Here is a 12,097-nt window from a genome sequence, read left to right on the forward strand (position 1 = left end):
GGCAATGAGCACTATATCCAAATATGTTGATGTATATATGCACAGCACTGGAGGACTACTGCATCCCTTTCATTTTTGTATAAATTGTTCTTCTCCTACTCCAAGACTGTCAGTTTAGTGGCAATGTTCAAAACACCTCCTGGGTTGAACAGAAGTACTTTTAGGTTTCCTTTTGGACCAGACCTTGTTCCTGTAGCTGCATGAAGACAGTAGGAAGAGGTTTTTCATTCGGATGTGGTAATAGCATAGCTGCCATTCTCTCCCTCCATCTGCTGGGCACCTGAAAGCGTAAGTAACATAAGAAGAGTCACCAACCACAGCATGGCACTCTAGTCTGGGGGAAAAAAAAAAGTCTTCCCTGGATCATTGCTGGCTAAATGCCAACAATAAAAAAATTCCCATAGCCAAACATGTAAAAGAGCTAGCAGAACATTTTTTTTCCCTTTGAGCTATTCATACATACTGGCCACCTTGTCCTTAGAAATAAATCTTTAAGGGGAATTGACTCATTGTCCAGGCAAAACCTGCACGGTTTATATACAAATCCCAATAGCAAACAAGTTGCTTATTTTGCAAGCATATCATCCTCCTATTACCAGTGCCACCGTTGCTTACTGTCTTCGGTCTTTGTGTGGTTCCTCCTGTTACAGTGCTGCTTCCTGCATCAGGCTTCAAAGGATGCTGATGGTAATCCCTGAGGCGAGTGGCTGCTGAATGCCTGCTACTCTGGACCCGAGCTGCCGAACCTACAGTGTTACCAACAACATAGAGTTGAAGTGGAACTTGGGCTGAATAAATACTGAAGCTGTTGTTCCTGACCTGTACACAGAATGTAAACAACAACAAAAAAAATTAAGCCAAAGAGAGCTGTGAGCACTCAGGGCAGTACTAACAGACCAGATTGTTTAATCTGGTAAATACAGTGGTTTGTGTATGATCCTGACACAGAGCAGAACAAAAACTACTTGCAGTATTTTTACATATCAGCTCACTCTAAGTCCTTTTCTTTTGTAGTAATGAGTGTACATATATTTATTCCTCCAGCAGGAGATGTCTCAGTGAAGCAAAAAATTCTTGCTGCCCCAGGTCTACCCCATTACATGCAGCTAGTTTCCCCACAACTCTGGCATTTCTAGTCCTGTTGAAAGCCATGATCAGAGGGTTTTTTTTATTTTGTTTTGTCCTTTTTTTATATAATCTGTTCCTAGTGATGCTAAATTCCCCAGTTAATTCCAGTCTTCATCTTTTTAGCCTTCTAACAGAGATGTAGCCACTTAACTCTAGCCCTAGAGCCACTAAAAAAAGCCCCATTGAATGAAATATTATGCTTGCCACCAGTCATAATGTGATTGAACCCTGATTTGTTTTTATGTACAATATGGTTTTGCTGCACCACTTAACTATATGCAAACCTTGCCAATAGCCTTAGGTAAAAAGGTCAGAGTATTTTTTTTGCTACATAGATGTAATCCTGAACTTGTTAATTGAAATGGTGTTCTTCCTCCTCCAGCTTCCTCCAGAGCACAAAACTGCCCCGTGTAGTCAGACTGTGTTCTGTGCCTGTGCCAAAGTCCTTAGAGGTTTGAGAGGAATAATGATACAAGCATCACATGAACACAGAAAGAAGTGCTGCAACTGTTTACACTACTGAGCCAGGGCAAGGCTCAGTGCAGTGAAAGGGAAGAGGAGGATGTGAATGAAGATGGAGCAAGAGGCACAGAGAAAGAGCTAGAGGACGTGGGTCTCAATTCTAATCTGCAGATTCTGCTTACAAACTAGCTGAAAAGTCTTACTCGAGGCAGGCAATTCATGGGATTGCCATGGCCCATTACAAGAACATTCTTGCCTTTACAGTTAAAACAGGGCTACAGCAATTGAACAGTTGCCACCTCTATGCAAACAGGAATGGCCAAGTGCTACAGGTCCTGAGCCATGATAGTGACACTCTGTTATTCAGATTTATAGAAATGACAAATCTTGACGTGCTGGAAGTCCAGCTTGCCTTTATGAGGTGCACTAGTATAAATGCATCAAAAGTGACAGCTATTTGATATTGACCTATTACCTGGAAAAGGACTTCTTATACTGCTTGTACTATGGGACAGCAGCTCTGCAGTCTTCTTTCTACCTTTTGAAAGGGAAAAAAAATCACAACATCTGTCTACTCTTACAGACATAGGACAATAATTTCAAAAAAGTAGCTAGAATATATTGCAGAAGTTTAACACACTTCAGATGAGGTGCCTATATTTTGATGGAGCTCCTGTTGAACACAGAGTGCTCCAAGATCCCTGGACAATCTTTCCAGCTCTGCATCATACTGAGCAGTAGTAACTCACTGCAAGCAAAAATCATTCATCTCCTTTCCGTCTTGCCTTCTTTCCTCAGTAGCATCAATGTGACTTACAGGTTTTGCACCTACTTTTCCTCTGAACTTGATTGTTTTAAAGCCAGAGAAATCAGGTGTATGTGTGCATTAATTAAAGACCTCCCAGTGCTTTATTGCCCCATGACTGGTTCATGTGTTGTCTTCAGCAGTGTGCTAATGAGCATTTCTTGGTTTCCTTTGGCAGGAATAACTAATATCACCCTGCAAAAAGAAACTATGGTTAGATTTTTCGTACTTCTTCATGGCATAGAAATGCACCTTGGAAGATCATTTGGGGGGGGGGGGGTTCCTACTTGTTTAGTTTGCTAGGAATTTAGGTCTTGCCCATCTAATTTTCTGGATGAGTTTGTCTGACTAAAGAGCAGGAAGGGTTTTGATACCACAGAGAAAAGCAGCAACTTGGGGCAGATAGGAATAGAAATCGTTAATCAAGCTACATGAATTAAGTAAGCATTACAAAAATTTCCTAACAGCTGAAAAGAAAGATTTTTGTTACAGCCTTAAAGTTCCTGGTTAATTCTGTTAAGGAGAAGAAAGTTCTCACTGCTGTTTTAAGATCCTCTAAAGATACCTGCGGTCATAGGCACACATTTAGTCAAATTACCCATGTACTGGTCTTGTTTAGCTGCCACAAATGATTTATAAGCAAGCTGGTCCAAGAACAGGGGCACTAATGAAGCCTGATTTCCTTCTACTTGGGATCCTAATTGCCCCCTCCTCAAAATGCAGCTCTCCTCATGATTCCCATGATCTCAAAGCAAGGCAAAAGACAACACAAGTTATGGTTTAGTTATTAATTTGGGAGTCAACGTTTCTTGTGCTGCCTGACCATCTGCTGCCTAAGGCAGCATACAGGCTTTCATTTCTGCCTGACATTTCCTTGAGACTGTTTCAGGTCTTTTTCCTCCACCTGGATGCTTTCATTACAGAGGAAGCTTTCTTCTCTTCCACATTTGGCTGAAATTGTCTATTGGTGCAAAGGTTAAGGAGGGATTTGGAGTGGTGGACACATGAAATCACAAGATTTGTTCTCTATGAAAGCAGGTTATAACTCCTCCTCGCTTTACCTGCACTCACGTTCCTCTGGGAAACTGCAGCTTCCAGGGCATAAACTTGCCACTGCAGTTCATCAGCCCGCTGGAAAGCCTCCAGTTTTAAACTGCGCTCTTGGGTTAACTGGCTTCTTATCTAAAGGGGAATAAAAGGATTAATGGCAGCAACAAAAAATCATCATCTGGCAGTTCTGGCTGAAAGCAGGGTCCCAGATTTAAAGGACACCATGTTGATGCTCTGTACATTCTTGAGATGAAAGTGTTCCCAGCAGAATGGCATTTGTCACCCTGACTCTTTCTGGAAAGCAAACAGCCAGCACTTTCACCTTGATACATTAGGACACTGAAGACAGAAAATACCTTGCTTGGTTTACAGGAGAGGCAGCCAGATACATTTACAAAGTTTTTTTCTCCCTAGATCATGAAAGCAAAGGGATAGGAGATTTCAGTGGCAGCAAAGCTGTCAGTTAGTAGATGGATTCATCTAGTTAAAGTCTTATCAAATGGTTTTTCAAACAATATTTTGTTCCACAGGCTGCACTACAAAAGAAACACTGCGCAAATTTCATTGCAACAGCCCACTCTACCAGCTATGCTATACAGAGAAATTATATTTACTTGGCTAAATCAGTTTTTAAATTGAAGCAGTTAAAATCTCTGCAATTGTTTTTACAGGGAGATAATCTCAGAAGTGGATCTTGTTACTCAGTTACACTAAATCGATTAGCAATGCAGTAACCAATTTAAACTCAATACATCCATTCAGCACGATGGCATCAGTTCAGTTAAAACTAACGTTGTTTCTGTGGCCTGACTGCATTAAAGCTGTTCCCTTCCCAATGTGTTCATTTGGTCATCCAGCATTTGGGAAACACCGGTGTAAAGTATGTGAAACAAAGAGGCGAGGGCAGAAGGTTTATATCAAACATGGCCTAGATAAGACAAAAGGGCAGCAGTTTGTCAGCTCTGCAGCCCTGGCGTCGAGGTAGCAAAGCCCTGCCTGGGAAACGGCATGGGGAGAGCCAGGAAAGTGTCAGGCGCTGCAGACCCATGAATGTGGCCCCAGCAGGGAAGCAGAGCCTGAGCGAGGGTCCAGAGCTCCCCATTTAGCCTGGTGACGAGGACAGTGGTGGCAGTAGAGGCCTCTGAAATGCCACTAGGGAAAATCCCAGCATGGGATGCATGGCTGGCCAAAGCACCCGAGCCACAGAGCTGCCTGCCGTATGCCCTGCTCCCGTCAGGGTGCAAGGGTTTCCTGGCAAGCACGGCATAACCATTCCCACTGCATCACAGTCTTACATGGACTCTCAGGTAGTTTATTTGTGAAATAAGGGGAATCATACTCTCTTTTTAGGTCAACGACACTGAACCAGGCTTAACAACAGGGCCTATGAGATATCAGAAACAAGATGCCACCCAAACGTGCAGCCTGACCCCACGCTGCCAGCACATGCAACCCCCACATGGTGCCAAGGCTCATGCTGTGGGAGCCTCCTGCAGAGCCCTGGGAGGGCTACTGGAGGAGGAAGAGGAGGGACATGCCACAGCACTGCGAAATCCGGACACCTGACGGGGTATGCTCGGAAGTGGTCAGGCAGCGATAAAACCCAAGACATGTCCTTCCAGAAACATTGCCTTCTTTGTCCTTCTAATGTGCAGTATGAGGTTACCTGCTGCATTTCTTTTTTGACCCTTTTTTGCTGAAGTTGGCCTATTTTAGAAGATTTTTTGGCTTCCTTGATCAGGCATTTCAGTCTCTGTTCTTTTTCTTCCATCTCTTCAAGCATCTTCTCCATGTTTTCAGCTTTCACCGCACTGAGTATTTGCCTGTTTCTGGCTTCTTGTGTCTTCCTATGTTCTACTTCCAACAGCATTTGTTTCTGCAACATGAGATTATGAATGTTTCGGACTCGGATCTCTTCCCCCAATGCCCATACACACCCTTTTACATTTACTTTTAAACCCTGGTGAGCAGTTCTCTGAAGCTGGTGGTGTCATCCCCACCTGAGCTGAATGAGAAAAGAGCCCATACCACATGGCTTGGTATTTACAAAGCTCCTATAAAAGATAATGAAACATTGGTAAAAAAAATCTGGATTCGTTTATGAAAGGCACAGACTCAGACCTAAACTCAAAATAAAATCTAGGTTGGTAAGGGGGAGCAGGAGCAGAATATTGTATTTACATCATTGCTCGCTCAAGAGAGGAGCCTCGAAACAACATTTATGTGTAGAACTTGTTCAACCGCAAATAAACAGGGCAGCCGGTTCCCATTTCCTCGGGCCACTGCAATTTGCTTTCTGCAATCCGCCTCTGGTCTGCGTGTGGAATGTCTTTAAAAGAATAAACAAGGCGGGGGAAAAGTAAACACATTGTTTTCAGACGTTGCTGTTTATACCCTGAGCGCTGAGAAGGCCAGTAAGCATGGCAACATTTCAGAATCTGTATCGCATTTTTGTACCCTGTGGTAGTACAAACCCCGCATGCCAGGTCAAGTGCCCCCGCTACTGTCAAGGGTTGTGGAACGGAGTCTGCTATTTGGAAACACCATCTGCCAATCTATCACAGAGGAAGAAATTAGGAAGAAGAGAAGGATCAAGAAGCTCATGTCAGAAACTGGGGGGGGGAAAGGAGTTCTTGAAAAATGGTAGAGGCAGTGAGTCTTTTGGAAGTAATTGACAGCTTGTCAGTGAAGAAAACCAATTTATCAAAGGCAACTCCATTCCAGTAAAAAATTTGAACACAAAGTCAGAGTTAAAAGCCATCAGAGCCCAAATATTCATCTTTGGGAACTAGCTGAGCCTTACTAAGACTGGAATTTCATAGACTAAAAAGGTCAGAATGGAGCAACTGAGTATCACATTTGATTTTTTAATATCACATGCTACAACATTAATCTCAATTACTGGAATGAGCAAGCTGGTTTGGCTAAAGTGTATCCAGTCTTGACCTGAAGATATTCACAGTCAGCCATACTGTCATTTCCATGGTTAATCATGTATTGAAAACATTGTTTCTAATTTAGCATTTTCACTTTGGCCTCAACTTCTAGGCACTGTCTCTTGTTATGCCTTTGCCTAAGAATCCTTTAGTACCTGCTATTCACCTCTCTACAAAAATATTTGTAGGCTGTAATCAAGTCACTCTTCTTTTAGGTAGGTTAAATAGATTGAGCCTTTTAAGTGTCCCTTGCTAGAAAGCATTTTCTATAGCCCTCACACCATTTTTTGTAATTCTTTTCTGCACCCTCTCAAGTTTTTCTTCATCTTTTTAAAGTAGTACACCCTGGAACCAAAGGCAGTATTTCAGTGTGTTACATGTAAAGATACAAACCCACTCTTAATGTATCTGTACCATTCTCCCTTTTATAAACTGGAAGGCTGCAACATCTGCCCTTTCCACTACCGCATGGTCGGTCATTCGTCTGTTTTGATCCCCGTCCTTTACGGCTCCATCGATTTCCAGGGACGCAGCCCCCCAACTCCATAGAAGTATTTGACGAGCTTTCCTCTTGTTCTTCGTGTGCTTGTGCATACACTTCTTCGAAGGAGACCCACATTACCAAGCCATCTGTATGTTTCTGCACATCTGCTTTGCCCACACTGTCATTTACTAAATGTTACTCACCAAATTCACTGCCGTTCCTCCCCAAATCTGTCATGGGCAAATTTTATAATCTATAATTTTATGTTTATTTCCAAATCACTGGCAAAAATGGTGAATATCAACAGGTCTCCTATCAACCCCTGTAGAATTCCATCAGAAACATCTTCATTTCATGAAAATAATACATTTTTATATGTCAAAAACTAGCTCTTAAACCATTTTTGTTGATATTGCATAACTAAATTTAAAAACAAAAAGGTTATGTGGTGCTAACCCAAGCTTTACAAGGTCATTCCAAATGTGTATTACACCTACAGCACTATACTTATCAGCTTAACTTGTAACCTTATCAACAGAATAAAATGAGGTTGGTTTGACAAGACTTATTTTCTGTACAGCCAAGTTGACTGGCATTAATTATCTTGCAAATGAAGGGCATGCTTTTCAGTTTGACCTGGAGGAATGGGCCATGTCAGTGTGTGCAGCCATATGTTGAAGTGAAAGGGAGCTTGTTACGGCAGTGATATATCCATGAAGGTATTCAGATGGTAAAAATTATGAAACAAATTTGGTTTGGATTTAATGACAACACCCCTGAAAATTTCCTTGAAATTTAATGGTGGAGTGGAACACTCATAACCTCAAGATTTCTAACTTAAAAATTGTGTGTGTGTGGAGTAAAATATTGTCTTTTTTTCTGGTACTAAAACATCTATCCAGCACTGTTGATTGCATATATAAATATAGTGTCTGTAGCTGTGATTTTGGTACATGATTCAAACTTTATCCAAGATTCTCCCTGGCTCTTTCTACTTGCAAAGGCAAAAAGGCTCAAATGAATGCATTGTTTCAATGCCATAAAAATACATATCCAGTTTCAGTAACTGTAATATTCAACTGGTTGTGAAAGCATTTCTCTTCTAGAGTAACAGTGGGCAAAATGCTCACTGAAGCAGGTGAGACAGAGAGGAGAATGCTATGTTGATGAATGAGGACCAAGTGCATTTCAATACCTGTTTTTCTAGCTGTTTCTTGAGCTTGCCGTTGTCTGCTTGAGATTCTGCCAGCGCTTTCCTCACAGCTGCCAGCTGACCCTCAAACAAAGCCGCCTCTTGTTCTGCCATCACCTTCACATCCAGCCGCTCTTTTTTGCTTTGAAGGGCTTCCTGTAAACACGGAGAGCATAACAGAAACTACTATGAGGGCAGTGATTTTCTCTCTTTTATATAGTACTAGATTACTTGAAAAGTGATCTCTAAGGGATTTTTAGTAAATTGGGGTTGAAATGCTCTGATTTTTTTTCTAATAAAGGCCTGACAGATTTTTGGAAGGCAAAGTGGGGAACAGGATGGACAAGAGGCATTCATTAGAGAGGAAAATGTTACTTTTTTTTTTTTTCATTTTTTCTTAGGCCAGATTTACAGGCATAAGTACTCCAGCTGGAGGTGTCAATATTCCCTTTTAACTAAAATAACAATAATCTTTTCTATGGGTACAATTGCACCTGTTTAATTACACTCGCACATTTCAACAGTTCAAGTTCTTGTGTGTAAGCAAGTTCAGAGCAATGCAAAACTTGATCTCTCTTATTCATTAGAAAGATTAGTAGATACTAATCTGCTTATTCTTTCATCGCCTCTCAAGGAAAAACAAGTGTGATGTAGCTTGTTTTCATTCAGGGCAGGGTCTTATTGTTTGGTTTAAACACAAATGTAAATGTGTGTGTATATACATGTTACTGTGCCAGGCACAACAGCTCCCTCTGCACTGGGCATGGAGGACAGTGAAATACAAATTCTTAGATCAGTTCAAAGTCAGCCACAAGGCAGTTATGTCTCAGCAAGATGAGCTAATTTATCATTTTAAAAAAGCCAAATTTTCACAGTTATTTTCTCTGTTTCAGACTTTTCTTTTAATCCTATAAAGATAGCTATTATTTCTTATTTAAATCCACAAATTTGCAATAACTCAATCCATCTTTGACTGATCTGTGCTTAATATGAATTAATAAAACATTTGAATGATTTAGCATCTCCCTGATATAACTTAACTAAGTGTATGCACATCCAGTTTTATTTGTGTTTAAAATTAATAAGCCCACAAAAACCACTCTGCTTTTACTCATTTTAAATTAACAAATATGATCCATTCAGCCTTCACCTGGCTTGACATGTGTAGCTGATTAACCCATATAACAATCAATAACCTGTTTGTTCCATTCTAATCAACCTCATTTAAAGCAGCAAGGCACTTTTCTTTCCATGCATCTCACTTTAGTTTCATTTAGTCATCTTTGTGCTTCATCTTGCATTTCTGTAATTAAATTTATAAATCTCATGCTGTGTTCTGCTTTCTTTAAGCAGATACCAATTTCAAAAAACCTCAGCCTCCGCCCAAGCAAGCAGCTGATTTCATTTTCCCTTCATGGCTGTCTTTCTTTTTCATATGTTTTGGTCAGTTGTGAAACAGTTAATTTGATAAATAGTTATCGTTAGTCTTCTGAGTTAACATCTGAATTAGGAATACTATAGGCTACTCATACTTCCCAGACTCTTATTTCAGGCAGGCATCAGTGATTTGTCTCACTATCTTTACATATGAAGACCACCTTTTTACCCATAATTTAGAGGGGAAAAAAAAAGTTTAGACTCCATACCTCACAACTGCAGTTATGATGAAAGCCTATAGACTTACTGCATAATAGTGAGTCCGCCCAGTCTGACCATCAGTTTTGCAGGAAATAAGACACTAATAGCAAACAAAATGGTAGGGAAATACCACCTTCTCAGCATCTCTAAGCTTTGCAGAGAGTTGTGCCTTCTGAGCGGTTTGTTTCCAACAGTTCAGCGCCTTCAGCTTACACACCAGCTTGCCTAACCTGATATTCTCATCCCGCAAGAACTGCAGCTGTTCCTGCTAAAGAAGATGTCAGGAAGAGAAGACCCACAAAGATTACTTTCCCTGGGGAGGAACATGTGGCTTTGAAATAAATACTATTGTAAAAGCATGGAACTGTTTGTATTTCATTTTAATTTTCAAATCTTCAAGCTTCGCAGCTTGAAATGGTTCAGCCTTTGGCAACAAATTTCCATTACAATGTCTCCAGGGAAACAGGAAATGTGAACATTGCCCAGGAACTGGGTAAAAAAATTAAAGAAATCAAATCCAAGATACCAAGCAGGTAAACGCAACAGAAATGAAATATTGCTAATGGTGATAAACATTCTCATATAGCCAAATGGGGAATCTGGTTCACATCATATTCAGTAGCCTGTTTCACCCTAATTACAATGTCCTTAATAAGAACAAAATTAGTGGATTCATGACAAGTACTACAGTGGTGGGAGGAGTTTTCCCCTCTTTGTTCAAAATAGCAGGCTGGCTCCTGAAAACTGTCCTTATGGCAGAGGACAGCAGTTCCATTATGCAAAAATCACAGAAATGATCGTTACAGAGGACCTCTGGAGGTCATCTGGTCAAACCTCCTGCCCCAAGCAGGACTGTCGACAACACTCAACCAGGTGAAGCATGGCCTCATCTAGCCAGGTTCTGAACATCTCCAGAGGTGGAGTTCCCACAAGCTCCCCGTGCAACCTGTATGCAGTAGCCCTGTACATAGTTTGCCATATTTATCCACTCTTGGCTTGTCTTCAGCTTGGTGTCCACTGTAACCCCCAGGTCTGTCTCAGCAGGGCTGCCACTTAGGCAGTTGGCTCCCAGCCTGTGCCGATGCGTGGGGCTACTCCACCTCTTTTGTACTCCTGCTTCATGAATTTCACATGGCTTTTGTAATCCAGTCCTCAAGTTTCTCAAGGTGCCTCTGAACTGAAGCTCTACAATTCAGTGTCAACCCTCCTTCTTATCTGTCAAGTGCCTCATCAGTTTTACCTGCAACTGGGCTTTAGCCTTCCTAATTTCACCACTATGGGCCTCAGAAATGTCTTGATACTCTGCTTTTGCCGTCCGTCCATGTTTCCACTACTTGCACACTTTCTTCTTGCATTTTAGTCCTTCAAGAAGCTCCCTGCTTAGTCAAGCAAGGTCAAGCTTCTGCTGAATTTCCTGGTTTTCTTGCATAACAGGGCAGCTGTTTTTGAAATTTCTGAAGTTTTCTTTAAAAATCACCCAGCTTTCCTGGGCACTGTTTTCCTTCTTGGCAGCTTCCCAGGGATTCTGCCTAGCAGTTCCTGAATGTCAGCTGTTCTCAAGTCCCACGTCCTAGCACTCTAGTGTAATTTTGCAGCCTTTCACCAGATCCTGAATTCAATTATCTCATAATCACAGCAGACTAAGATGACTTATGTGACCACACACACCATTAGATTTCCAGATGAATGAAAACCCCATGAAGGCCAAGGTGTGAAATCAGGACACTTGTCTTGGCTATCTGTAGAAAGCCCCATCCAATTAATCCCCTTGACCAGTCAGTCTGTAAGAGATCCCCACCACAGTCATGTCATCACCAATGTTCCTCTCTCCCCTGGCCTTGACCCATAGTCTTTCAGTAGTATATCTCCAGATGCACACAGAGTGCAGTTCCTGCTCCTTCTCTTCCCTGCCTACCCTTCTTAAACAGCCTGTAGCCACCCATGGCCATGCTTCAGCTGCGTGCACCAGCCCACCAAGTTTCCATGACTGCTCACATCGCCATGCAGGGACTCCTCACTCTCCTTGTTTGTTGCCTCTGCACACTGTCCTTCCTGAGCGGGAATGTGCAAGTCTCCCTGCAGCCTTCTCACACATAGACCTCTTCCATTTTTCTTCCTTCCTCATTTACTCCTGGGCCTCCCTATCACCCACTGAACCTAGTTGAAAGCACTAGGTTATCACTACAGTTATATCCCCCTTCACAAGCTTCTCTGCTTGAAAGATCTGCAGGCATATTTGCTTTAGACAGAGGTATTTAGCCGTTACGCATTTGATCTCATCTGTATTCACTCATTGACTATGCTACCATAATTTTAGTACAAATTGAACTTTCCTGAGCAGGGATATCTTTGACTATAAAAGGGATTGATTTGAAAGCTGTAGTCTGGAAATGACTTTCTAG

At 41.6% G+C, this 12,097-nt stretch overlaps 1 protein-coding gene across 1 annotated transcript in view; it reads right to left on the minus strand.

Moving 5' to 3' along the window:
• Positions 1-12,097, minus strand: part of LOC106489616 (coiled-coil domain-containing protein 162-like) — a 30,704-nt gene that overhangs the window by 346 nt on the left and 18,261 nt on the right. The window contains 6 exon segments of the mRNA XM_067294587.1: positions 597-746; positions 2,066-2,128; positions 3,457-3,577; positions 5,112-5,321; positions 8,061-8,240; positions 9,826-9,963. Coding sequence (XP_067150688.1) covers positions 597-746; positions 2,066-2,128; positions 3,457-3,577; positions 5,112-5,321; positions 8,061-8,240; positions 9,826-9,963 — 862 coding nt within the window.

This window comes from Apteryx mantelli, chromosome 3 (assembly GCF_036417845.1).
Source record: "Apteryx mantelli isolate bAptMan1 chromosome 3, bAptMan1.hap1, whole genome shotgun sequence".
NCBI classification, from domain to species: domain Eukaryota; kingdom Metazoa; phylum Chordata; class Aves; order Apterygiformes; family Apterygidae; genus Apteryx; species Apteryx mantelli.